We start from the raw sequence: 24,154 nt of genomic DNA on the forward strand, positions 1-24,154 counted from the left end.
TCGATAGAAAAAAAATTTGATAAAATGAATAATTTGAGTATATTTGACACAGATTATTACAGCTTAGCGATTTGATCAAATAAAACAACAATAAAAGAATTAAACAAAGAAATAAAAGAATAAAGAAATAACGAAATTAATTAATTAAATATACAATTATTGTTATAATCTTTTCATTTTAATGATTTCTTTGCCTTATAACTATCGTCACCATCGGTTTTAACATTGCAAAGCAGCTCTTCAACGCTATATTGATATCACTCTCAATAACTTACTAGTGGTATTTCTTCTATTTCCTTTAAAGGTGTACGCGATGTTCATAGCGAAATCAATGTATGTTTGATTATTTCTGTGTATTTAAATAAATACTTACGATAATTAGAGTAATCGGATTATTAATATGTGTTTTGTTCTTCTTTTTCTTTGTGAGTCGCTTCAACGACAAATATGAATTGCAGCCTCTACTCACATTGGGATTACTAAACGCGTCTTTAACAGCTCTTTCTGACTTGTTAGCTCAGGCGTTGGACTCGTACAAACTGCTAAAGTTTCGCAATAAAAGAGACGTATCTCTCGAGAAATATGGGAATACAATCCTCTTACCAGCTAGTACTTCAAAGTTAGATGTCCATAGAACAATTCGTTATGCTGCCTATGGTACGTTAAAGGTTTGCATTACTTTGAAACCTTATAAAGTGAACCTTGTTATTTCTCCCTCTTTCTATGCAAGATACTAACATAATTGAACAGGTCTATGCCTTACTCCTATCCAAGTAAGAAAAACTACTCTTAATGATTAAATTCAGTATCAAAGTTCACAATGACTTTTGATACCAAGTTTGATTATGTGTACACCAATTTTTTATGCTAACGCGAATCTAGTTCCGATGGTTTGTTGCCTTATCCAATGTTATTCAAACTGAGAATCCTTTTATTGCCATAGTTTTGCGAGTGGCTTTAGATCAATTTATCTTTGCTCCATTAGGCATAGTGTTTTTCTTTTTATTCATGGTACTACTATTATCAACAAATAAAGCATCAGAATTAACAGTTTTTAGGGTATCACCGAATGCAAGTCTTATGAAAGGTTGAAAAGCTACTTCCGGAAACATTACTGGCCTACATTAAAAGTAAGGAATCTCTTTGACATTTGCACCAGCTGCCTTAAATTATTATAGTCATTTGCTAACATATTTAGGCTAATTATATACTTTGGCCGGCCGTACAGCTTTTCAATTTTACCTTCGTCCCTTTGGTCTTACAGGTGATTTTTGCCAACGCTGTTTCGATGGTTTGGACAGCTTACTTAAGTTTGAAAAATAGTTCCCCGAATGCAGACGTATGAGAAGGTAGGGAGCAATTCGGCTATTATTTTCTTCTATCGTATTTGCAAATTTATATTTCACATTCAACTTTGCAAATTTTCTTTACCTTTACTCAGTCGGGCTTACGACTTCATTTGAAGTTTATTCGTTTGTTAATATGTTCAAAATTTTATTCCAATTATCTTAATTCTCCCTTAAGGCTTGTTTTCGATCGGTATGCTCTTATGTTATTTAATAAACTTGGATTAATATATGGATCTTCCTATTATTTCATTTAGTTTCACTCGCTGCAAATTATGCAAATATCTTGCATATAGTTAGATTGTATTTAATGAAAAAAAATTGTTTTTTCATATCGACGCTGAGAGCTAATATCAATAGATCAGATTTTATCCAAATAATCTCGTTAATAGTATATTTAATATTACCGAATTCCAATTTTTTAAATCACTACTTTATAAACACCGTGTCAAATTTCACCTAGTTACTTTATTCTCATGGTAATTCACTGGTGGTGGGAGTTAGCCCTACAAGTTACAAATACGAAAGAGATGAAATTACAAAATCTGTATGTACTAATATCTTTAGAAGTAAATACCTCTTCAGCTACTCAACTGAGGTGTCTACAATCTCTTGAATTTATCAAAAGAAACAAAAAGTATCAAACTTCCTTTATCATCATTAATATCCTATAAGGAATTATAGCAAAGTTTCAGTATACACTTGTCGACGGATGCCATTTTATCTTAAGAGGCTAGCAATTTACGTAGAACATTACATTACTTCACTTGCAATATGGACGGAGAAGGTATATACACTAATATTTGTGTTTTAGGGTATAATATTTAGAATACTAATAGACTTTTAGTTCTTGCAAACAAATCTTGCTGTGGTGCAGTAGTAACTGCATTTTCAGTAATTGGTATTGTGTTTACAATCCTTAAATTTACATCTTTTGCCAGTTTCGTTTATAAGACGTTCTTTGCCAAAGGTGTCAAGGTAAGAAAACTATTATATCAATCCTTAGACAGTGCTCTAACTTCTTTAGCTGTCTGTTTACGGAGCCAAGAAAGGTTATTGGGCGGTTGTTACAGGTGCTACTGATGGAATCGGTAAAGAGTATGCTACTCAATTAGCCATGTCTGGATTTAATGTGGTTCTTATAAGCAGAACCCAAGAAAAGCTTGATGCATTAGCTAAAGAACTCGAAACTGTTGCTAAGGTCAAAACTCGCACTATTGCAATTGATTACACCAAAACGACCGCCGAAACTTTTGAGAAGCTTCATCAAGATTTAGTAGGAACTCCAATTACAGTACTTATCAACAATGTTGGCCAATCTCATTATATGCCTACCAGTTTTGCGGAAACAACAGTGAAGGAAATGGATGACATTATGCATATAAACTGCTTTGGTACTCTTCACACCACTAAGGCCGTACTTTCTATCATGCTCAGAGAGAGACAGAAGAATGAAAAGGGTCCCCGTTGCCTTATTTTGACTATGGGCTCCTTCGCTGGCTTACTTCCTTCTCCTTATTTGTCTACTTATGCCGGATCTAAAGCCTTTTTGTCTAACTGGTCTGCTTCTTTGGGTGAGGAAGTTAAGAAACAGGGTATCGACGTTTGGTGTTTCAATTCTTATCTTGTTGTATCAGCGATGTCAAAAGTTCGTCGACCTACATTAACAATCCCTACACCCAAAAAGTTTGTTCGCGCTGCTTTAAGTAGCATTGGTCTCCAGCGTGGAGGAACCAATCCTTACATAAGTCAACCATATCCTAGCCATGCCGTAATGAGTTGGTCTTTGGAACAATTGTTGGGCAGTGCAAAGGGGTTTGTCGTTTCTCAAGTTGCTGCAATGCACCTCAGCATTCGTAAACGTGCACTTCGAAAAGAAGCACGCCTTCAAGCTCAAAATCAAGCCTAGTTTGAATAAGTTGTCTTTCGACCGTTTATTATAGAATCAATGAATTTTTTTTAAATGGTATAAAACAAAATGTTACTACTAGTAATAAAAAATACGAATTACAGACGTTACTCGCTTACAATTTACACAACATTTTTTCCAAACCATAACAGCGTTACACTGAAAATTATAGCAATAGCTATTGTTTTAGTATTATTAGCACGACGATGTATAATACAATTGTTGACTTTTTGACAAACAAGACTTAACGGCTAGTGATGTTGTATTATAATCTACTCTTCAAGCTCCTCAATGTTACCACGCTCGGAGACGTAGATACCATCCAAAAATTTACGAATATCCTTATTGCGGACATTGCAAATTTGCTTAATGTTGGCAGCGGATTGAGAAACGTTTTCCAAAGAGTTACCCTCAAGGATAATCTCATCCTTGACAGCGGAGGAAATGGAGACAGTGACACCAGGCAAACACTTAATAACACGAGTAATACGCTCACCCAAGAAGTTACGAATTTCAACAACAGTTCCGTTCTCAGTCAAGTTAATGTTGATGGGGAAATGTGCATAGACAAGACGCATTTTGTAGCGGAAACCTTGGGTGACACCGATAATCATGTTGTTAATGATAGAATAGACGGAACGGATGCAAGCATTATGTTTGCGAGATCCGTGCCAGACAATGAACTTAATAGTATTGCCTTGCTTCTTCATTTCAATATCAACATGGCGCAAGTTTTGCTTGAGAGTACCACGAGGACCGGTAACTGTAACATTACGTGCCTTAATGTCAACAGTAACACCCTTGGGGATTGTCAAAGTCTCGTCCTTGTATATATCACGTCCCATCCTGCAAAGTGTTGGTGGTGTCGTTAATTTTGTCTAAGATAATTTCCGTTTCGAAGGCCTGTGACTGTACTTCTTAGCTAGGGTAGGGTTGAGTGATAGGAGTTTTGTAGTACGTTATAATTAACGAGCTTATTCAGACTTTAATGATGTACGATGTTTAAAGAAATAATGATACAAATTGGATGTAGATGAATATCTTGCACAACAAAGCTGCACAATGGTTTCCAGAAGTAAAGAATTAGAGTACTGACTGCATTGAATATTTATCTATACAAAAAATAAAAGTCACTTTATCATGTTTGTTTGTAATACTCGCGTTGTACATCAACAAACTTTTGGCCGCGCTCCATGGCAATATCCTCAGGGAGACGTTGACTTTGTAAAGCCTCAAACATCGCCTTTACAGTATTCATTCCATTCTTAGAACCAAGTATCTCACCACTAATATCCTTTATACCTGCGCATCTACAGATCTCATGAAGGATGGGGTTGCATCGAAGTCCAAAACCTATATTTAGTTAGTAAAATTGTCATTGCAGGACAAGTAAACATGTCGAATAAAACTAATCGATAAACAGAAAACAGAACTGTCTAAGCTTTTAAAAGATTATTTATAGAACAAATGAACAACATACCGGCTGGACGAGATCGTAATGTTAACCGGACAGCATGAAATTTTTTATGAATAACGCCATATACAGTCCTTTTATCGTAGCGAGGTATGTAAACCATATTTTTAACAGCACGTCCACATGATTGTTTGTATGCTAATGAATAGCTTTCGGCTTTTCCCTCACCAAAACCAGCAACACCATTTCGATTACCGACAACAGTCAGTACGTACATACTGGCAATTTTTCCCTTACGGGTTTGATTAACAACACGTCTTCTTACAAGGGGAACGAACATTAAGGCTCTGAGATCTGACTTTGGGATTCCACTAATATCCGAGAGAAACTCAGCGTCACTTGTGCTCTTACCAGCATCGCCAAAATCAAATGGGGAAAACTTTGAAGAAATTTCAAACGTGAGGTCATCTTTAAAATCCTCCCACTTATCAGGAATTTCCCCGTTAGACTCCTCCGATCCTAAATGAGAATATCCATCTAAAGGAGTGACATATTTATCCAATTTTGATACATAGTTCAATTTCAAACCAGTTTGACGTGGTGCTGTAGACTTTTGGAGTGCTTCAATGGCTAGAGGATGATTACGAATGTAGTTTTCATAGAAAGGAAGGTGATCTTTGAAACGAGACTTTAACTCTTCGATAGAAACATCTTCATTAATGTCGTTAAAAAGCTTGCTGAGATTTTCTACCTTTTTTGGTGATAATGGGGAAGTATTTGACGCAGTTTTACCTTCAGATTCACTCTCTCTTGGTATAGACGATGAGTTAAATTGTTCCTTGGTTTCATTCTTGGATGATTCCTCTACGGATTTTTCGTTTAAATTGGAATTTAATTCCTTTTTGGGATCATTCTTAAAAGAGTTAAGATGTACGGTAGTTTTATGGAAACACCGAAAATAAGTTGGCTGCCGCCTCGAGCCAATTTGTAGAAAATGTGAAAATGAGCGTAACATCGTAATTAAATCAATAAAAAAATTATTTTTTAAGTTATGATCATGAATTTTTAGTGAACCTTAGCAGTGAAAGTAAGAATATTTCCTGGAATCGCTTTATAAAAGCCGAACCACCTATATATTTATTGCACTTTGCAACCAAGGGTGTCACTAACGCTATAAAGACGGGAGGAAAACCCTAAGAGATACTCAGTCAAAAAAAAATGCTATCGATGAGTTTAAATGCTTTTTGAATCGCACAAATAAATTTATAACTGTCTCAGCCGTGAAACTACTTACCACTTTGGCATTGGTTGTAGTTAGGGCGCTTCGGTACGATTCGCTACTGTTCCTATTTAGTAGTGGTATGGACAAAGTACATAAAACCGCACATCACTTTCTAGGATCAGCTCGTCTTGTAATTCTGATTTATCGTCTGGTTAACAACTCCTTTTTTTCTGAGTTCTCTCTCTTGATTTCCTTTCATCATCCTCCGTTTACAAAGAACGCTTCTAAGGCACCCATTTAATGTAGTACATTCGACTTCATAAATATGAATACGGTGCACGAACTACAAGCAAATATACGTAGTTAGCGATGCAATGAACAATTTGAAATAGCTCATTATATTTGTAAACAAGCGGCGGCTGAAATTGTACATGGAAGAAATGAATTGAAAAGATCACTGATTTCAACCTAACTATATGATTAAAAGGATACATGATAGGCAAAAGAGAAAAAAAAGAATCTTTTAAATAAAGCAAAATAATAGTCACTTCCATATTATCCTCAAAATTACTCTTCGGCAAATTTTTTTAGTACTTAAGATTCTAGAAATTTTTTAAAAGAAACAACAATTAGGGCAATCAAGATAGTTAAAGAGCAAGCGTGGACCAAATTATCTTTTAATCCACGGCAAACCTGTAATTTTGAGAATTACGAACGGAAAATAAATAACGTATTTCCAAGGTAAGTCACCAATGCGACGCTATTCAACGTTGTAGGTCAAAGAAACGCGAAATGCAAACAAACAAAAAACACCGTGTAGCAAGAATTGTGTTGTACGATTGAAACTAAAGATCTTCTTTTTCAAATCTATCGATAAAAGAATGATGCGTCTTTAACGAAGGAAAGGCGTCCTTGAAAGGCAATAAAAAAGAATTTCCAAAATATTTCAATTCGTTTGCGATTAAATTTTGTATTTTCTTAAAAGAATATTAAAATAAAAATAAGTTTGTTATTACTAAATACCATTACTCTAAATCTTTACATTTTCCTGCGTTTCCTTCTCATTCGTTGGTGCAGCTCAACAACTCTGCGATTCGCCCACGTAGTATAGCAAGGGCACGAAATAGGGATAGCAGACGGATATGGTACCAACTCTTGAAATATTTACCAAACCAGCTTCCTTTTACATATCCAGCTTTAAAACTATATAGAACCAGAGTATCTTGCGGTTTTTACTTTAAAAAAAGCAGCGCTCGATCAGCCGGTTTGCATTCAATGAAGCAACATTGATATCTTACTCAGTTGAATATTAACTACATAAAAGCTTCCATCGTATCCAGAAACTAACGTCGCCTCTGTTGGAACAAGTTTTGAACATGTCAAAGATATTTTTTCGGTTAAATCTTGTGCGAAATAGCTTATGGAGGCGAGCAGCCAGTTTTACTTCCTATTCCGAATTGAAGTCATTGACGCCTTATGAAATTTTGGAACTACCTCGTACGTGTACGGCTAATGACATTAAACGAAAATATATTGAGCTGGTTAAGAAGCATCATCCTGACAAAATGAAGAATGCATCTCAGCTAGCGCCTACGGAATCTCCGCCAGAAATTAATAAGCACAACGAAGAGTACTTTCGTTTATTGCTGGCAGCCAACGCTTTACTATCTGATAAGAGACGTCGTGAGGAATACGATAGATTTGGAATTCACTGGAATCAGCCGTCTCATCCTACACATCCCTCGCCTCAAAATTGGTCTCAAGCGAGGTATCCTACCTATTCAAGATCTCGTCGTTCTGCTGGTATGGGGTCTTGGGAAGAATACTACTACAATTCCTATGATTATATGAATGACCAAAATGCTTCTAATAAAAACAGAAAATTTGACGATGAAGGCATGCTTGTTTTTGCAGGCATATTGTCTATCCTTGTCATCATCAACATCTACTCTAATTATCGGAATGGCAAATTTTATCGTGAGGCTCGATCAGCCGCAATCGGTCGTGCGGAAGACAATTTTGATTATTATAGTACAGGCATGGCCGATTTAAGCAAAGACGATAGGATTTCTCGTTTCCTTATCCTTCGAGAACAAAGCAAACAAATCCCTACTCAGCAAAAGCCTAGCTCTTTACCACCTCCCGAACGTGCCCTTCCAGCTCCCACTATGCCAACACCATCCTCTTAATACTTCTTTTATTAATACTTTCACTATTCTCATCTTCATTGTTATTGTTACGGATTCGTCACCCAGTGAAGATTTCACCTGCTTGACTATTTTATGAGTTTTATTATGTTAATGGAACATTGAATGACCTTTTTTTTTTTACTTATTATATCGTATTATTCGCAGAGTAAAGTAGTACATGAGTAATCAGTAGGGAAAAAGGAGGAATCGCATTGAGGGGGGGGTATATTTAAAATCTAAATCTCTTAAAATCAACTAATCTAATGAAATAGCCACAAAACAAAAAGCAAGTTAACTAACAGTGACCCAGTAGGGAAAAATTAAAACATATTAGTAGCACTTCTTGGTAAAAAGAAGGAAAAAATCAGGAATAAAACCAGCAATTAACAAACAAAGAAGCTCTACAAAGGGAGCAATAAAGAACTTTGATTATCCAATGTTAAAGACCTACGCTAAAATCTCAAAAAAGAGGAGAGAAAAACAGGAAAAGCTACAGTAATTAAAGATGCCTGATGTGTTGAGAAACAGTCTCGTATACATAAAATGTAACAGCATTGGCGGGAGCAGCACGAACTAATACGGGTACAAAGCCTCTATAAAAGCCTCGGAGGCCAGCTTTGGTGTAAATACCTTTGGCGCATTGCCAAGAATTTTTGTACGTGGCTTTACTTAAAAAGCCATCCGTTTGAATTTTGGATTTGACGATATCAAAGGGATATGCAGCTAGCCACATTGCATAACCAGCACCGGCGCCAAACACGCAAAGTTTCCAACCTGGGGTTTGTGATCGATCGGTCAAATGATGCTTGGCCATTGTGTTTTTCACCAGAGCTTCATAAGCCAAAAAATACATTCCAAGGCCATGAGCCTCACGAGCGGCAGTAGGGTTGTAACCCTTCATGATGCCACTAAGACCATATTGCGAAGAAATCTTTTTGATACAATCCCAAGGACCATGGTACAAAACATTTTTGCCCGTCTGGATTTGAAGGCGAATACGGACATGCTCTACGGGACCCACCAAAAAAGAATTCGCCAAGCCGGAAATAGCACCGGAAACATAATACTGAGGCATGGTCACGGGAGTACCGTCTCGAGAAAAGAAACGTTTACAATATTCAAAGGTGGTAAACTGAATGGAAACGCAAAATCCAATTCCCAAAAGTGGTAAAACGGTCCCTTTGTAAAAGGCGGCTAAACCCTCGTTTTTGGAAATTTTTTTTACACAATCGAGAGCATTGTTGTAGATGGGGGAAACATTACTCTGTGATTGCAAACGAACCTTGACACAATCAAATGGCTGTCCAACAAGGACCTGGGCGACGCCGCCAGACACACCTGCCAAGAAATCTTTAGTCTAAACAAGTTAGTAGAGGAAGGGGAAGATGAAGGAGATTCATAAATGCAGTGTTTTCATCATTTTGGAGGGAGCAAAACAAGAAAAAGTAAAAAGATACGAAAGAAAAAACTAGTATTGCCAATAAGTTTTTATCACCTTTTTCGTGCATTAGGGCATTAAACAGGAAACAAAAGAAAGGATTATGGAGAAGAAGAAGAAGGAAAAATATAATAAAAAAAAAAGAAACAAACAAACAAAAAAAAAGAAAAAATAAAGAATGAAAGAAACAAAAACCTGAAGAAAAGAAAGAATGAATAAAACTAAACCCCTTTCCCTAAAAAAATAATCAACGCTGCATTTTTTGTCGGATAAAAATCAAACTAAATGAAAAATATCCACTTCAACCACACTTTACATACCGATTGCGAAAGAGCGCCCTCTGGTATAACTGGTTCCATCTACAAACAAAGGCACTGCGGTGTTAAAGCCAAGTTGAAAATGGCGAACCTGCGAGCCTGAAAATTGCTTTTTCAACGGACATTTAGCTTAACGGTCGCGAAATCAAATTAGCGACTTGTTCACACACACTATATCCACTTATCACATCCACTTTACAGATTAGATAGCAAGTAGGCAGGCAAATAACAAAGTCGAATGCACAACGCAATTTCCGCATGGCAATTAGAAGCTAGTATAGTATAGTATAGTTTAGTTTAGTTTAGTTAGTATAGTATAGTTGTCTAGTATGGTAATGTCTGTCTCGTATAGCACAGTCTTTAATAAGACATAATTTAATAAAGTATACTGACTAGTGAGTTAAGTAATAAAGGCAAAATACCTGCCACACCGTCATTCAAGCGTAAACAAAGGAATAAGAAGAAACGATGAAAGACAGTGAAATGGTGTGGCAGTCGCCGGATGCAAGCAACAATCGGGATTGCGACAGAAGTTAACTAATTAAGGCAAAAGCCTAGACATGCATAGAAAAGCGTTTTTCGTCCACCATGTTTTGGGCAAAGCGAATAAGACGATAAGACAAGAGTAGGGCAAAGATGACACTGACCGATAATGCAGTTTTGATAATGAAGGCAGTACAAAGTGTAAGGTAGAAGGAATTCTAGAATTTTTTACATGAGCAGCAAGCGATAGGATCTTTGGTGGAAAATAATGTGAAAATAGGTGTAATTTGTGATTGTGAATGATTGTACAAACAATGATTGCAAGCATCCACTAGTAGTAATCATAGCCTGCTGATCTAGTACAGTGTAAAGAAAAGTACTTGATCAATTTTAGCCACATAAATTAATTTGCTTTCACAGTTTCATTTCTTTACAAATCTCACCCTTAGCTACTATTCTACTTTTCCATCTACAATAGCAAATACAAGTTGCATGTACTACACTAATCCATTCATACATTGTCTGAATGACACTTGTTGGCAATGACAAATTCGCAGTTAGTTCTATGCTGCTAATCTACGTAAACGCAATGCACAACGTGGATTGCGTTCCATGCATGCCCATACTGATAAATTAAGCTGCGAAGCGAAAAGGATGGCGAATGCCACTAGGCGGGTAGAAGCGAAAGCGAAATGAAAAGCGAATGCGACCCACTCAAAATCTCAAGATAAAACAAAACATACGCATACTGTCGGATGAAAAAGAAATGAATAGTTGCAGCCACCAAAGATTGAGCAATTGATCTTTGAAACCCACTCGACCCACTTTTCAACGGTCAATTGAATACTTCACTCTGGAAATCAAGTCATTGCACTCAATTTCCAAACTCTTTGTTCTTGCATAGGATGCATTCCATTTATCAGCAGCTATTTCATTCATTTTTTTCATTCGCATCCGCATTCGCATTCCTACTCAAATCTTTTCTCTTTTGCATTTCCATTCAATTCATCTCTTTTGTTTATTTACTGTTTTGCTCTTCTCTTTTGCCCTGCTCATTTCTTTCCAACCATAATCTGATAGCTTGTGTTGTTGTCAAACAGTCGCTTTGCCTCCTCTATGACTGCTTTGCCTAACGAGCGTATTATTAGCACATTGAGTCAATCAAGGTGACGTCGCCCGCACTCCGATATGCGTATGCCGCTTTTTGCCTCGATTATATAAGGCATCGGGAACCCCACCAACTTTATCGCAGATTTTACTGTGGTTGTAGAAGAAGTGTGCAATTCGGTATTGTGCTTTAGCAACGAATTTATTTTTGATATCCCTATTCGTCGCATAGAATAATTCTCGGTTGACTAGTTTCGTAGCTTGGTTTATTGTGCTGATTGATTTGATTGTAGCTTGTTTGTTATTTCTACCTTGTTTGTGATTCCCTCGCTCGCATCTCACCTCTCCCAACATTCTAGGTGTAGTGTCTTATATCGTTTGTTTGTAAAAGGTTGTCTTTTGGTCGTCCTTTTCTTTTCATCTGTCGTTGCTGGTTGATCCCTTTTAGTATGATTCACAAGCACAGTGCAAAAAACAAATGAGTCTCAAGATGTTTGTAAATGAAAAATTTATCGAGGATTGGTGTCGGGAAACTGGTGAACAAGTGGATCATCAGCTCGTTTGCACCGTTGGAGAAAAGAGCAAGGAGAAAATCTGTCTTTTGGAACGTACCTGCTCTCTTGAGGGCCTTTCCACCGTTTTAATGTCAGAAAACTTCAAGGACACTTTGGAGGAGGAACTTAAAGATTGCGATTCTCATTTGGATCGAGCAGCTAATGATTCTCCGTCTCTTTCATGTATCCTTGGCAATGCAAATGATTAACTTTAACTAAGCAACTAATGATTTCCTTTTATTCTTTTTTTTTTTCGGTTTACTTCTTCTTTGTTTTTACTACAATTTCCCCTTCCTCTCTTTCAATTTCTTTCTTATTCTCTTCTACTTTTTTCTTCCCTTTTTTTGGTAATTTCTTTTTTTGACTATTTACGATTTCCATTCATAATAATGACGGCTTAATGTTACTTTTATGTTTCCACTGTTATGAGTACCTGAGCAACTGACCGTGTGTTTGTAGCTCACGTTTTGAAAGTCAATCATACACTGATTCTTTCCTTTCTTTACCTTTCATCTATACTTTGACTTTTTTTTAAATCTCTTTTTCTCTGATATTGTGTTTATTCTTGTTTACTTTTAACGAATGTTTTCATTAAATAAAATTCTTCTTTTTTTTTTTCCATCTATTATAGATTTTAATCATGCTAACAATTCAACTCAAAAAGAAAATAAATCCAACTTTAAAACTAACGCTTTTTTCATACTAAACTAAACTAAATGGTCAGGTAATTGCCGTATTGCTTTGCAAACTTTCCCAATGTGTATATGGAAAAGTACAACTTGTAGTTGGGATATGCAATGGCAACATTCTTGTTAAAGATCCCTTCCATCGATTTTTGCTGCCAGCTCCCATCGCTCTTTTGAGACGCCATCAAAAATTTAATTCCCTTTTCTATCGGTTTTCTATCAGGGTACTTTGCATTAATCAGTGCGTCCAAAGCCCAACCAGTTTGTGTTACCAAACTTGATTCTGTTTCTGTGTAAACTCCAGTAACACAAGCCTAAATCATCCGTTAGTCAATCTCCCATTATCTATTTTGTATCCATACCATGTAACTCTCACTCCATCCACCATCTGGTCTTTGCTTCGACAGTAAAAATTCGCACGCCTTCTTCTGGACTGGGCAGTTTTCGTAATATCGACCGGCTGATGCCAAAGAACCTGTCGCAAACATGGCTGCATACGTAAAACAAATAGCCCAACTTCCATACCAGCTTCCGTCTGGTCGTTGCATCTTTACAACGTATTCCAAAGCATTTTCAATAGTATTTTCAATTTCATCACGACGATATCCAGGATCATACTTTGTAAAAGCCCGGAGTGCCAATATGACAGATGTGGTGCACTCGGGATAAGAGTATTCGACCATAATATTTCCAAAAACTTCGGCAGGATTTAACAACTCCATCCATTCACCTGTTCGCGCAGGCTCATATGAAGCAAACCCAAGGTTCTCATTTTGCATTCCCAATATCACATCAACCGATAACCTTAGCCTAGGTATATCAACCAGTTTTTCAAAATCTGGCAATGATTGGACAAGCAATACAGCACGCAGAGCTTCAGATGTAGTATCTGACACCGTATAACCTTGAGTTATATTACTAAATGGCCATGCCCCCAAAGAATTGTACCTATATCCACTCCCTTCATATTGCGTTCGAATCTAAATTAAAGTTAGTCATCGTCTAATTCAACATATTTGGAAAAAAAGAAGCGCACCTGTTGTCGATCCAAAAACTCCAGAGCTTTGGCGATATCTGGTTTGAAGGCCTCTTTTTCGTAAAGACCTGATTCTACGAGCGCTTGCAATGTGAAGGAAGTTTCCCAAACTTGCAAACCATTAGTACCACGCATAAGCATTCCTTCTGGTTGGACCCACATGAAATCATGCAAACGTTGAATGTGCTTTTGGAAAGCTTTACTAGAAGGTCCTTCATGAAAGTAAACGCAAACAGTGTTCATTGCTGCATTTACTGGGCCAATACAAGAGTAATCGGTATTCTGATCTTCTATTTTTATAAGTTCGTATGCCCGTCGAGTACCCAGTTTTTTAAGCCAAGAGGGTCTTAGATAAGTAAAATATTTTTCCAATATCCAATTCAAACGATCTAATATTTGAGTATGAGGAAAATAGAGGTCCACATCACTAATCGTATTTCTATGATCCGCAAAATTAATGCTGTCATAGTTTTCTACGTACAACTCCTTTCGCAATTGCATTATTAACGAATCCTTAGGGCATTTCAGCCTCTCTCCATACATATATCCCATAGGCAAGTATACTAAACGAACGTGACACCACCATTTTCCAGGATGAAATGGAATCCAGTCAGGTAATAACCATAGTTCTGGGGGGATAGGGTTAACACCATCCCAGTCGTAACAGTTAAGTGTAGCGAGCCAAAATTTTCCCCAATGCGGGCATCCAATAGCTCCTCCAAGTTCATGTAATCTGTTACGAGCTCGTGTAGCAACTGGATGTCCCGCATCCATACCCAAAATTCGAAGAACTACATAATTCATGGAGGTTCCGAATACAGTAGAAACTCCTTCTGTGTGAATACCCCATCCACCATCGTCATTTGTGTGATTAATTAAGTATTGGATAATTTCTGGAGCCCAACCTTTAGGAAATGGTGTTTGCGAAATATAAAAAGCAAAAACGGCACCGCAAATGAGAAACATCGGCCCTTCATAAGGAGAAGCCCAGTGACCGTCTGGTAGCTGCAAGCGACGAAAAAATTCATAACCATACTCAGCACTCTCTAATGGAGTTTTCGCTGGAGGTCGTTTAGGTAGATCCTAAGAAAAGTTAGTATATGCCATAAAACAGAAAACGATTACTTACTAAATCAAAACCTAGGAAATACTTCTCCGCAATGGTGAGTGGACGCTTTTCAGCCTCTTCTTTTGTAACATACTCCCATGTCTCTCCACCAGCTGAATCGATATTCAAGCGCCACAAGCTTTTATCGATTTGTTCAACCGTTTTAGATAATTCAGGACGGACTCTGCAAGCCTCCATTTTTTTCGCAAAAAAATCCTATCTATCAAGCAGTTCCAGAAAAGGTGATTAGACTCGTCTTTACTCTATGTTAATTGTAAATGCAACAAAATAATCAAAAAAGGGATAAAAAGTAGTCTAAAGGGTATTCATATATCAATAATTATTGCATTCGTGGTTGGTTCGCAAGAATGTGCAACTAGTACGATTGTCATATTTCGTTTCGTACCACTACGTAAGTAAACATAAGAATTGGAAACACCATATCTCGAGCTCAAAATTAGAAAAATTTTATGCTTGTATATTTACAATTCCTTATGTAATATAAAGAACAAGCTCTCTGAAGTATAAAAATAAAAGGCCAACAATCTACAATATCTGCTTAAAAAACAAAAGCTACTTAATACGATTCGCTTACACAGATACATATGCTAACTTTACAAAGTAAAACTACTACATTGTAAACAGTTAATGCAAAATTTTTGTAAACATGATTAATTATGTACCCAATTTTGGCAAAAATCATAATAAATAAACAGTACTGATAACATGACCGACAAGTTAATAGGGAAGCATTAGAAGAATAATTTAAAAAGAGTCGTAAAATTTATATGTTGCTTCGTCATTGATCAATTAAAATAGTGAAGGTCTGATGTCTGCTATAGAGTGACCAAACCTCCAAAATTTTTCTGGCAATTTTTAAGCTGTAATAAGTGTTTAAACCTAATCCACTTCTTCAACCTCAGGTCCATTGTCAGCACCGCCCGGAGCACCACCAGGGGCACCGCCAGGCATACCACCAGGTGCACCACCAGGTGCGCCTCCTGCTTGATAAATCTTGGCCATGATGGGATTCGCGACACCTTCAAGTTCTTTTTGCTTGTCCTCATACTCATCTTTGGCAGCAGTGGTGTTGTGATCCAACCATTCAATGGTTTCTTTGACAGCCTTATCAATGGCTTCCTTATCTGAAGCATCGACCTTATCCTTGAGATTAGGATCGTCCAAGGAATTACGAAGAGAATATGCATAAGACTCCAGGTGATTCTTGGCTTGAATACGAGAAGTTTCTGCTTCATCTTCAGCCTTGTACTTCTCGGCTTCAGATACCATACGATCAATTTCTTCCTTGGAAAGACGACCCTTGTCATTGGTAATGGTAATCTTTTGAGTCTTACCAGTACCCTTTTCAAGGGCAGAAACGTTCAAAATACCATTAGCGTCAACATCGAAGGTGACCTCGATTTGTGGAACACCACGAGGAGCAGGGGGGATACCAGAAAGCTCAAACTTACCAAGCAAGTTACAGTCCTTGGTACGAGCACGCTCACCTTCGAATACTTGAATCAACACACCGGGTTGATTATCGGCGTAGGTGGAAAAGACTTCGGATTTCTTGGTAGGAATAGTCGTGTTACGCTTAATAAGAGGAGTCATGACTCCACCAGCGGTCTCAATACCTAAAGAAAGAGGGGCAACGTCAAGAAGCAACAAATCCTGGGTCTTTTCAGAAGTATCACCCACCAAAATAGCGGCTTGGACAGCAGCACCATACGCGACAGCCTCATCAGGGTTAATAGACTTGCAGGGCTCCTTTCCATTGAAGAAGTCGGAAACAAGCTTTTGAATACGAGGAATACGAGTAGAACCACCTACCAAGACGATTTCGTTAACAGAGGACTTGTCGATCTTGGAGTCGCGGAGGACCTTCTCCACAGGCTCCATGGTGTTACGGAAGAGATCGGCACAAAGCTCTTCAAATCGAGCACGAGTAATGGAGGTGTAGAAATCAATACCTTCATACAAAGAATCAATTTCAATGCTGGCTTGAGCAGAAGAAGAAAGAGTACGCTTGGCACGCTCGCAAGCAGTACGTAGTCGACGAACAGCACGAGCGTTGCCAGTGATGTCCTTCTTGTTCTTACGCTTGAATTCTTGGGCAAAGTGGTTCACTAAGCGAGAGTCAAAATCTTCACCACCCAAGTGGGTATCACCAGCGGTGGCTTTAACTTCGAAAATACCCTCTTCAATAGTAAGAAGGGAGACATCAAAAGTACCACCACCAAGGTCGAAAATAAGGACATTGGTTTCATGCTGGTTGCTTCTGTCTAAACCATAAGCAATGGCGGCAGCTGTGGGCTCGTTAATGATACGAAGGACGTTTAGTCCAGCAATCAAACCGGCATCCTTCGTGGCCTGACGTTGGGAGTCATTGAAATAAGCGGGAACAGTAACAACGGCATCGGTGACTTTGCCACCCAAAAAGGCTTCTGCGCTTTCACGCATCTTCAATAAAACCATAGAGGAGATTTCCTCTGGTGTAAAGGTCTTGGTCTCACCCTTGAACTCTACCTGAATCAAAGGCTTACCATCCTTCTCGATGACCTTAAAAGGCCAATGTTTCATATCAGATTGGACTTCGGGATCGTTAAATCTGCGGCCAATCAATCGTTTGGCATCGAAAATAGTGTTGTGAGGATTCATAGCAACTTGATTTTTTGCAGCATCACCGATCAATCGTTCTGTGTCAGTGAATGCAACATAGGAGGGAGTCGTGCGATTTCCCTGGTCATTGGCAATAATTTCCACTCGATTATTCGAGAAATGACCGACGCACGAGTAAGTAGTACCCAAATCAATACCGATAGACTTGCTCATATTTGAAATGTATTAATAGTTCGTAAAGAAAATTCGTATCAATGAAAAACGGGGGAATGAAATTAAATTCGTAAACAAAATAAACGTGAATTAATAAGTATTATAACACAGGTACGATAGATTCGCACAAATGCGCTTTAGAAAATGCTTTTTTTAATTTAAGACGAAATAAACAATCGAAACGACAATTGCTGTTTGAAGAATTGTTGATATCCCTTTCGCCGTCCCCCAACCTCTATTTATGTACCTTTGTCCATTCTCGAACCTTCACCAACCCTAACCCTCGAGATGCTTCGAGAAACGGGGAGAACGAATTCTGACGAAGTCAAGGAATTACGTTACGATACTCAAAAAAAATCGAAACATTTCGAAGTTGCCGAAACATTCGCTTCCAAACCATCACGATCCAGCGAAAACGCTTGAGAATTTGCTGGACGTGTCCTTTTATTAATCCGTACTACCTTGTTAACTATCAATGGGTAAAACCAAGTTTTGATCGTCTCAAACTCGCTAACACCTTTTTTCCTCCACATTATTCGAATGTGGAGTAGAAAACGTCATCACTTGTCGAGCGATGGCTTCCCGCTTACATTAGAGTAAATTCTGTATGCAATTGCCGAATACAGTTACTTTCATTGTGATGACTTAATTAGAGCATACAGATGTTTTTCAAATTTGTCTTTCGATTGCACTAATTGATGGTGAAAAAACCGTTTTCAGAGTATGAGACGATTCTTGCAGCTTCTGCATCATTTGCAAATAAAGTTATAGTGGAATAAACGAGTATAAACGCACGATTACTCGAGCAGACTGAAATATAACGGTATAGCAAAAAAATGCGGTATATGAAATAATGCACAGTTGCGAAAATTTAGGTTACTGAAGCACTCAATAGTGCAATTACCTGTCCCAATAATCAATTCCTTAATTGTATAGTAACGATGAACAAATTGGTCTCGCATTTTGGATAAGAAAACTGGTAGAACATCGTAACGTCATTTAGAAAAAGGCACTACTTCATCTCTTTAAGTTATTTAAACGAGGCTAAATGATTGCAACCTTATCAGTAAATTGCAGATTGCTGTATTGGTCTGGTAAACGAAGGAAAGGTTGTTTAAAATAAGTAGCGCAAAAGTACCCTCCCTACAAAAAGCTTTGGTTATCATCAATCACCAATTTTCTATAATAGGGGAACTACCTTAAGCATTTCATTGCATGTATGTAGATGGCTCCTGATATCTCAAAAAAACGATTACCATGCAAAGTCCTCGTTTTTAATTTACCACCAACTTTGCCTGAACAAGTGTTTCTCCAATCCATCAACTCATTTTTACCACACGTGGAATGGCACCGATTCTCCAAAGGGAAAGCAACTGTTGGGTATTTATTTATTTCTTTAACCTTTCTTGCAAATAGTTACTAATATCGTGCCTTTGTAGTACTCGATCTGAATTGCTATCCTTTGCGTATTTGAAGTTCCAATCCGCCACGGCTGTTCAGGAATTTTTTCGCGTATACCAAGGACATACCTTCATAGATAAGAAGAGTAAGTTGTTACCATTCAAATTTTTCTTTTTTAACTCAAACATGCATTAGACAACACTTATAGGGCAATTGTCACAATTGCTCCATATCAAAAGATTCCTCCTTCTAAAGTAAAGGCAGATAGTTTAGAAGGCTCACTTGAACAAGATCCGAAGTTTCAAGAATTCAAGGTTCAGCGGGAGAGCTATTCGCAAACTGCGTCCAATGACGATGTTATTGAAAAATTACAAACCTCTACTCCATTACTACAATATCTTGCTGAGAAAAAAAATGCCGTTGTAGAAAAAGGAAAATCAAAACCATCTAAGAAATCTGTGAAGGCTAAGAAAAAGCTACGCTTGGCTGAAAAGCCGGCATCTAACAATTCAAAAGCTGGTAAAAGCTCACAAGAATCAAAAAAGTCTTCAAAGGCACCTGCTGAATCTGCAGCTGCTGTAATCAAAGAAGATAAAGTTTCTGATCGCAAAAAATCTAAAAAGAAGCCAAAAAAAACCCCCGTTTCTAATAGCACTGCTTCTCAAGCTTCCGAAAATGCCTCTGATAAAAAAACAAAAGAGAAGAAATCGTCTGGCAAACAAAAGATCGCTTCTAAAAAGAAAGATCAGCTAACAACTGATAATGTTTGAAAAAGTATTTATCCTTCCTTAGTGTGTAAATTAGAAATTCCTCCAGTCCTCATTCTTTATGTTTGCCTTATTGTCAACGATCACGATCAACTTAGCATCTTTAATTATACTTTTTAATCAATTGGTTGTTTTCCAAACTCATAAGATACACTGATGATAGATACATTTTTGCATTACTGTATTCTTTGGCCCGTAAATATAAATGCAACAAAAAATCTTTTAAAACACATACTCTACAAACCATAAAAAAGTACCTGTTTGCGATAGCACTACACAATTCCTACAACTATTTTTAATGTAATACCAATATATCGTCATTGTTCTCATGCTTATTCTGAAAGAATATTAATGAGATGGAAAGATAAGTAAAATGAATAATTGAAACTGTGCATGCAAATTTATAAAAGGAACCAGTCCTTTAATTAATAGGTTCGCCAAAGAGATAGTAAAATTGTAATAAAAGTAAAATGAATGAAATGAAAGAAGATGAGTAAAGAATCAATCTAAGGGAATAAATCGACAGTTTACCGAAACTATCAATTCTCAAATTATACATAAGCTAGCAGAATGAAGACAAAATGTCCAATTGAATAATCATTAACGGATCATCCGATTTCCACCAGGTCCCCGTCTATTATTACGGTTACCACGAACCGGAAGCTCGAAATCAGCGTTGCCTGAAAGCTGATCTAACGTATTTGAAACAGGGGGAACATTAGATAAATTTTGAGGGTCTCTCATCATACTGCGAGGACCATAACCCATGCCGGCATGGGCGGTATTCAGGCTGCCATGTGAGGGATTACGACTACCATTTAACTCAAAAGAAGGTCTTGACATATTTCCATAACTTGGTCTCTTGAATTGGCGAGAGTTGTTTGCTAGTGGAATGCCGTGCATACTGAGATCCAAGGCTGAATTATTTCTGGAGTTAGGAGAAGTTGGCATACCACGGGAATTTCCAGGAATGCCACTTTGACCGAACAAATCAGTTGAAGAATTACTCCTAGATGCGTTTCTAGGACCATTACGTAAATTCATTGGAATTTGCGCATTAAATTCACTTGAAGAATTGTTTCTTGAAGTGTTCCTAGGACCACGCATATTGACTGGCATACCACCATGAGCATGCAAATCATTTGAGGAATTATTTCTAGGTGCACCCCTGTGACCGTTATTCATATTTGGGTGCATCCCGCTCTGTGCATATAAATCTGAAGAGGAATTATTACGAGATGTGTCCCTAGGACCATTTCGTCCATTCATCGGCATTCCAGATTGAATATGTAAATCGCCCGAAGAATTATTTCTGGGAGCACCTCTAGGACCACGCATATTCATTGGCATTCCACCTTGAGCATGTAAATTATTCGATGAATTGTTTCTAGGAGCATTTCTAGGGCCATTTCCAACGTTTTTAAGCATTCCAGCCTGTGCATGCAAATCATTTGAAGAATTGTTTCTAGAACCAACTCTAGGAGCACCGGTCATGTTTGTAGACATTTCACCTTTAATGGGCAAATCCGATGGGAAGCTAGAGTGATCATTCACAGGAGAGCGTGTCTGAGGCATTCGAGTAGCGGGAGGCTCATCAAAAACACTACTAGTTGTTTTAGCAAAATGATTTGGAATACCGGGATGTGTGATATTTTCAGTATTACGAAGTTGAGTAGATGAAGCGTTAGCATGAATGGCAGCAAAAGGGCGAGCAGTCTTAGGGAACATTTCAGGCTTTACACTGGGAGTTTGAGCAACAGAAACTTGATTTTCTACATCAAAGAATCGAGAATCTGTACCCTCGCTACTAATTGAGCCAGCTTGACGATTACGATAAGGTTCCAAGTCAAATTGCGTGTTAGCAATACCAGCTGTGGTAGGACGTGTACGAGGTATATTAAGGGAAGGAAAGCCAGGTCGATTTCCGGTCTTGTGGGGACAATAACCTTCGGTTTCATGTACTTCAGGTTTAGAAGTACTAAGCACAGAGGAACGAGAAGGCGAAGACTCCGATTTACGGAACTCGTCATAGTCTGCTATTATAGAAGGTGTATCGCGGGAAGAAAGTTTTGCAACACGCGATGGTACTGGAGAAGCCACAGTACTTTCGTATCCCGTGGCGTATTTAATATCACCTGGATATTGAGTAGTACCAACCGTGTCACCGCTATCTGAAGGAGGGCCAAACTCCGAAGTAGATGTAAGAGCGTCATGAAATTTGGGAAGTGTGGGCACACTACTGAGCTTGTCATCCAGCGCCAAAGGATATTTAACATCAGTTTTGTAGCTCGAGTACGATGAGTTCATCGTATCAACATGTTCCAGACGTGCAGACTTCTGTCCAATACGAGAAATTGAAACACTTCTCAGGCATAGCGCTAAAATAGCGATCAAGTCTGAACCAATAGCTCCGGCGGTGACATATGACTGCCAAGTATTATGAGGAAGGAAGAGAACCAGCTCAATAGCAAAAGCAAGACAGGTAAGTAATGTAGTAATGAAAACGACTATGATATTGATGATGTTGACAGCTTGATTAACCAAAAAGATGGAAAAAAATACAAATATCGCACTAAGGAATGACAAAAAGGCGCTGATTATATGAGTGATTAAGACTTTGGAAAGAACTAGGCGCTTATCACCTTTATAGTAAAAATCATCAATTAGAGAAGAGCTTGCATTGTAACCAAAAGAAGTCTCGGTACAATCAGTTCCATTACCAGTGCAAGTGCCGAATATACCAAACTCTGTACCTTCGACTTTAGCCAGAGTCATACGGGTAGAAGGCACCGACACACTACCAATGATTAACAATGCCGTTGGTATCAGAAGAAACAGAATGGCTAGAAACGCTAAAGTATTGCGAATCATGTTGAACACGAAAAGTTGCTAATAGTTGTATTTGTTCGAAAGAAGAAATTCAAATGCACAAGGGCAAAATAATTTATGCAAGTAGATGAATGAAAAAATAGAAAAGAAAGCTGAAAAGTTAAGATATTCTTATAAAAAAAGAAAGACGGCCTAAAATAAATATTGCTCGGGGATTTGGGGGAAATGAGAAAACCGAAAAGAGAGCAGAAAAAATTTGCAGTAATAGGCTAAATATGAATGTTTATTAAGTGAAATCAATTAATCACTTATGTATACTTGAAGATTAAGAAATGAAAGGGAAATGCAATTAAAATGGAAAAAAAGAGAGTCAATATCCCAAAGCGATAATGGAAGTCCAATTAGGATAAAGAAAGAATGACTTGAAGGTTTTGAATCACCAAGTGTATCTAACACCTACTTTACTATGCCAAAATTTTTTTTGTAGTTTTTCTTTTAAAAAAAGTAGAGTGTATAAAAAAATCAGGGAAGATGAGGTAAATAATAGGTAAAGTCGAACTAAAAGTTCGATACCTTTAATAAATACTTAGTTCACAAAAGTTATAAAACTGTGAATGGTTAAGGATAAAAGTGTAAACAGAGGTTGCTAAACATTGTTGCACAGCCACACAATATTAAGAACGCGCAACGAACCTACAATTCCAATGGTATCCACATATAATGACGCAGAAAGTAAACAAATGATAGACCAAATAGTCAAAATAAAGGGATACCGTTGTCAGGTAAATTCCCAAATTAGTCCAATACAAAGATAGCGGTTGCCAAATGTTTTTGCCTTTATTTACTTGAAATGTAAAAAATCATTCAATGGAAAGTTGCATCCTTTGGATATCGCATAAATAGACGACTGGATCGTCTTATTTCTATTTTCATATGGAATATTGGCAGTAGATGGTTGGATTGTTTTAAAAAACTTGCATATCTGGATATAATGTGATTGAGATTGTTTCAGCAAGGATGGATAAACAAAAAAGAAAGTAGTATCGTAATTTCTATGTCTTATTTATCGTTATCAAAACGGTATGGTAACAAACCAGTCAAGCTACTGTTTACCCAGTTTCCAGCTTTATTTTATCGTTTAAAATTTTTACTAATGTAAATTTTGTTAAAAGTCAAGGGTTATATGGAGGCAGAATAGTTATATTTCAATCAGATCCTTTTGGAATGATTGCAATTAGGATTCTTGGTCTATTAGGGCATTTACTATTTAACAGTAAGTTATGACTCGGTAGAGTAGTAGGTAAAACATACTTTAAGAATAGTTCTTTGTTTGATTATTCAGTTTCCTTAATTTTTTTGTGCTGATATTTTAGAATAAAAATACTATTCAATGAACAATTTTAATTTATTTATTTTATTTTTTTTGCTTTTTTCCCGCTATACTCCGTTTTTCATTGCTAACTAATTTTTTACACTGTTGTAGCCATGAATACTTAATAGTGTTTTAGCGATC

At 37.4% G+C, this 24,154-nt stretch overlaps 11 protein-coding genes and 18 long non-coding RNA genes across 29 annotated transcripts; 15 read left to right on the top strand and 14 right to left on the bottom strand.

The window, feature by feature from the left end:
* Positions 1 to 227: 227 nt before the first annotated feature.
* sym1 (PMP22 family protein 2) lies at positions 228 to 1,738 on the top strand. Its single transcript, NM_001019128.3, has 6 exons — positions 228 to 333; positions 383 to 657; positions 751 to 773; positions 883 to 1,011; positions 1,059 to 1,130; positions 1,199 to 1,738. Exons 1-6 carry the CDS (start codon positions 314 to 316, stop codon positions 1,343 to 1,345), a joined length of 666 nt encoding a protein of 221 aa, NP_593696.1. The 5' UTR covers positions 228 to 313; the 3' UTR covers positions 1,346 to 1,738.
* SPOM_SPNCRNA.3021 lies at positions 1,469 to 1,938 on the bottom strand. The gene has a single exon (NR_192389.1). It is a non-coding gene; the product is annotated as a non-coding RNA (long non-coding RNA).
* A 155-nt stretch (positions 1,939 to 2,093) lies between these two features.
* Positions 2,094 to 3,428, top strand: ifa38 (ketoreductase). Its single transcript, NM_001019129.3, has 3 exons — positions 2,094 to 2,133; positions 2,194 to 2,324; positions 2,374 to 3,428. Exons 1-3 carry the CDS (start codon positions 2,121 to 2,123, stop codon positions 3,253 to 3,255), a joined length of 1,026 nt encoding a protein of 341 aa, NP_593697.1. The 5' UTR covers positions 2,094 to 2,120; the 3' UTR covers positions 3,256 to 3,428.
* On the bottom strand, positions 2,221 to 3,311 carry SPOM_SPNCRNA.3022. The gene has a single exon (NR_192390.1). It is a non-coding gene; the product is annotated as a non-coding RNA (long non-coding RNA).
* Positions 3,365 to 4,119, bottom strand: rpl901 (60S ribosomal protein L9). The gene has a single exon (NM_001019130.3). It carries the CDS (start codon positions 4,098 to 4,100, stop codon positions 3,528 to 3,530), a length of 573 nt encoding a protein of 190 aa, NP_593698.1. The 5' UTR covers positions 4,101 to 4,119; the 3' UTR covers positions 3,365 to 3,527.
* Positions 4,120 to 4,372: 253 nt separating this feature from the next.
* Positions 4,373 to 5,904, bottom strand: mrp5 (mitochondrial 37S ribosomal protein uS5m). Its single transcript, NM_001019131.3, has 2 exons — positions 4,736 to 5,904; positions 4,373 to 4,608 (listed from the first exon to the last, which is right to left on the bottom strand). The coding sequence occupies exons 1-2, from the start codon at positions 5,682 to 5,684 to the stop codon at positions 4,394 to 4,396; spliced, it is 1,164 nt and encodes a 387-aa protein (NP_593699.1). The 5' UTR covers positions 5,685 to 5,904; the 3' UTR covers positions 4,373 to 4,393.
* On the top strand, positions 5,641 to 6,457 carry SPOM_SPNCRNA.809. Its single transcript, NR_151187.1, has one exon. It is a non-coding gene; the product is annotated as a non-coding RNA (long non-coding RNA).
* A 52-nt stretch (positions 6,458 to 6,509) lies between these two features.
* SPOM_SPNCRNA.3023 lies at positions 6,510 to 8,114 on the bottom strand. The gene has a single exon (NR_192391.1). It is a non-coding gene; the product is annotated as a non-coding RNA (long non-coding RNA).
* SPOM_SPNCRNA.3024 lies at positions 6,586 to 6,804 on the top strand. Its single transcript, NR_192392.1, has one exon. It is a non-coding gene; the product is annotated as a non-coding RNA (long non-coding RNA).
* SPOM_SPAC4G9.19 (DNAJB family protein) lies at positions 7,042 to 8,374 on the top strand. The gene has a single exon (NM_001019132.3). It carries the CDS (start codon positions 7,268 to 7,270, stop codon positions 8,078 to 8,080), a length of 813 nt encoding a protein of 270 aa, NP_593700.1. The 5' UTR covers positions 7,042 to 7,267; the 3' UTR covers positions 8,081 to 8,374.
* Positions 8,247 to 9,908, bottom strand: ymc1 (transporter Ymc1). The gene is made up of 2 exons (NM_001019133.3): positions 9,839 to 9,908; positions 8,247 to 9,437 (listed from the first exon to the last, which is right to left on the bottom strand). Exons 1-2 carry the CDS (start codon positions 9,875 to 9,877, stop codon positions 8,580 to 8,582), a joined length of 897 nt encoding a protein of 298 aa, NP_593701.2. The 5' UTR covers positions 9,878 to 9,908; the 3' UTR covers positions 8,247 to 8,579.
* On the top strand, positions 8,620 to 10,092 carry SPOM_SPNCRNA.3025. The gene has a single exon (NR_192393.1). It is a non-coding gene; the product is annotated as a non-coding RNA (long non-coding RNA).
* A 169-nt stretch (positions 10,093 to 10,261) lies between these two features.
* Positions 10,262 to 11,221, top strand: SPOM_SPNCRNA.3026. Its single transcript, NR_192394.1, has one exon. It is a non-coding gene; the product is annotated as a non-coding RNA (long non-coding RNA).
* SPOM_SPNCRNA.810 lies at positions 10,282 to 11,429 on the bottom strand. The gene has a single exon (NR_151189.1). It is a non-coding gene; the product is annotated as a non-coding RNA (long non-coding RNA).
* A 134-nt stretch (positions 11,430 to 11,563) lies between these two features.
* SPOM_SPAC4G9.22 (uncharacterized protein) lies at positions 11,564 to 12,669 on the top strand. Its single transcript, NM_001356058.2, has one exon. The coding sequence runs from the start codon at positions 11,904 to 11,906 to the stop codon at positions 12,186 to 12,188; it is 285 nt and encodes a 94-aa protein (NP_001343073.1). The 5' UTR covers positions 11,564 to 11,903; the 3' UTR covers positions 12,189 to 12,669.
* On the bottom strand, positions 11,678 to 11,877 carry SPOM_SPNCRNA.3027. Its single transcript, NR_192395.1, has one exon. It is a non-coding gene; the product is annotated as a non-coding RNA (long non-coding RNA).
* SPOM_SPNCRNA.3028 lies at positions 12,130 to 12,467 on the bottom strand. The gene has a single exon (NR_192396.1). It is a non-coding gene; the product is annotated as a non-coding RNA (long non-coding RNA).
* erg7 (lanosterol synthase Erg7) lies at positions 12,527 to 15,173 on the bottom strand. Its single transcript, NM_001019134.3, has 4 exons — positions 14,831 to 15,173; positions 13,702 to 14,784; positions 13,028 to 13,645; positions 12,527 to 12,979 (listed from the first exon to the last, which is right to left on the bottom strand). Exons 1-4 carry the CDS (start codon positions 15,005 to 15,007, stop codon positions 12,692 to 12,694), a joined length of 2,166 nt encoding a protein of 721 aa, NP_593702.2. The 5' UTR covers positions 15,008 to 15,173; the 3' UTR covers positions 12,527 to 12,691.
* On the top strand, positions 12,903 to 15,363 carry SPOM_SPNCRNA.3029. Its single transcript, NR_192397.1, has one exon. It is a non-coding gene; the product is annotated as a non-coding RNA (long non-coding RNA).
* Positions 15,364 to 15,470: 107 nt separating this feature from the next.
* Positions 15,471 to 17,855, bottom strand: ssa1 (heat shock protein Ssa1). Its single transcript, NM_001019135.3, has one exon. It carries the CDS (start codon positions 17,642 to 17,644, stop codon positions 15,710 to 15,712), a length of 1,935 nt encoding a protein of 644 aa, NP_593704.1. The 5' UTR covers positions 17,645 to 17,855; the 3' UTR covers positions 15,471 to 15,709.
* Positions 15,709 to 17,642, top strand: SPOM_SPNCRNA.3030. Its single transcript, NR_192398.1, has one exon. It is a non-coding gene; the product is annotated as a non-coding RNA (long non-coding RNA).
* Positions 17,711 to 18,830, top strand: SPOM_SPNCRNA.811. Its single transcript, NR_151190.1, has one exon. It is a non-coding gene; the product is annotated as a non-coding RNA, possible alternative UTR (long non-coding RNA).
* SPOM_SPNCRNA.3031 lies at positions 18,215 to 18,611 on the bottom strand. The gene has a single exon (NR_192399.1). It is a non-coding gene; the product is annotated as a non-coding RNA (long non-coding RNA).
* Positions 18,761 to 19,953, bottom strand: SPOM_SPNCRNA.3032. Its single transcript, NR_192400.1, has one exon. It is a non-coding gene; the product is annotated as a non-coding RNA (long non-coding RNA).
* upf3 lies at positions 18,790 to 19,959 on the top strand. Its single transcript, NM_001019136.3, has 3 exons — positions 18,790 to 19,024; positions 19,084 to 19,190; positions 19,241 to 19,959. The coding sequence occupies exons 1-3, from the start codon at positions 18,870 to 18,872 to the stop codon at positions 19,813 to 19,815; spliced, it is 837 nt and encodes a 278-aa protein (NP_593705.1). The 5' UTR covers positions 18,790 to 18,869; the 3' UTR covers positions 19,816 to 19,959.
* A 159-nt stretch (positions 19,960 to 20,118) lies between these two features.
* Positions 20,119 to 23,261, bottom strand: mac1. Its single transcript, NM_001019137.3, has one exon. The coding sequence runs from the start codon at positions 22,681 to 22,683 to the stop codon at positions 20,413 to 20,415; it is 2,271 nt and encodes a 756-aa protein (NP_593706.1). The 5' UTR covers positions 22,684 to 23,261; the 3' UTR covers positions 20,119 to 20,412.
* On the top strand, positions 22,175 to 22,434 carry SPOM_SPNCRNA.3033. Its single transcript, NR_192401.1, has one exon. It is a non-coding gene; the product is annotated as a non-coding RNA (long non-coding RNA).
* SPOM_SPNCRNA.3034 lies at positions 22,546 to 22,890 on the top strand. The gene has a single exon (NR_192402.1). It is a non-coding gene; the product is annotated as a non-coding RNA (long non-coding RNA).
* A 186-nt stretch (positions 23,262 to 23,447) lies between the features above and the next one.
* On the top strand, positions 23,448 to 24,139 carry SPOM_SPNCRNA.190. Its single transcript, NR_150613.1, has one exon. It is a non-coding gene; the product is annotated as a non-coding RNA (long non-coding RNA).
* Positions 24,140 to 24,154: the final 15 nt, after the last annotated feature.

This window comes from Schizosaccharomyces pombe, assembly GCF_000002945.2.
Source record: "Schizosaccharomyces pombe strain 972h- genome assembly, chromosome: I".
Lineage (NCBI taxonomy): Eukaryota > Fungi > Ascomycota > Schizosaccharomycetes > Schizosaccharomycetales > Schizosaccharomycetaceae > Schizosaccharomyces > Schizosaccharomyces pombe.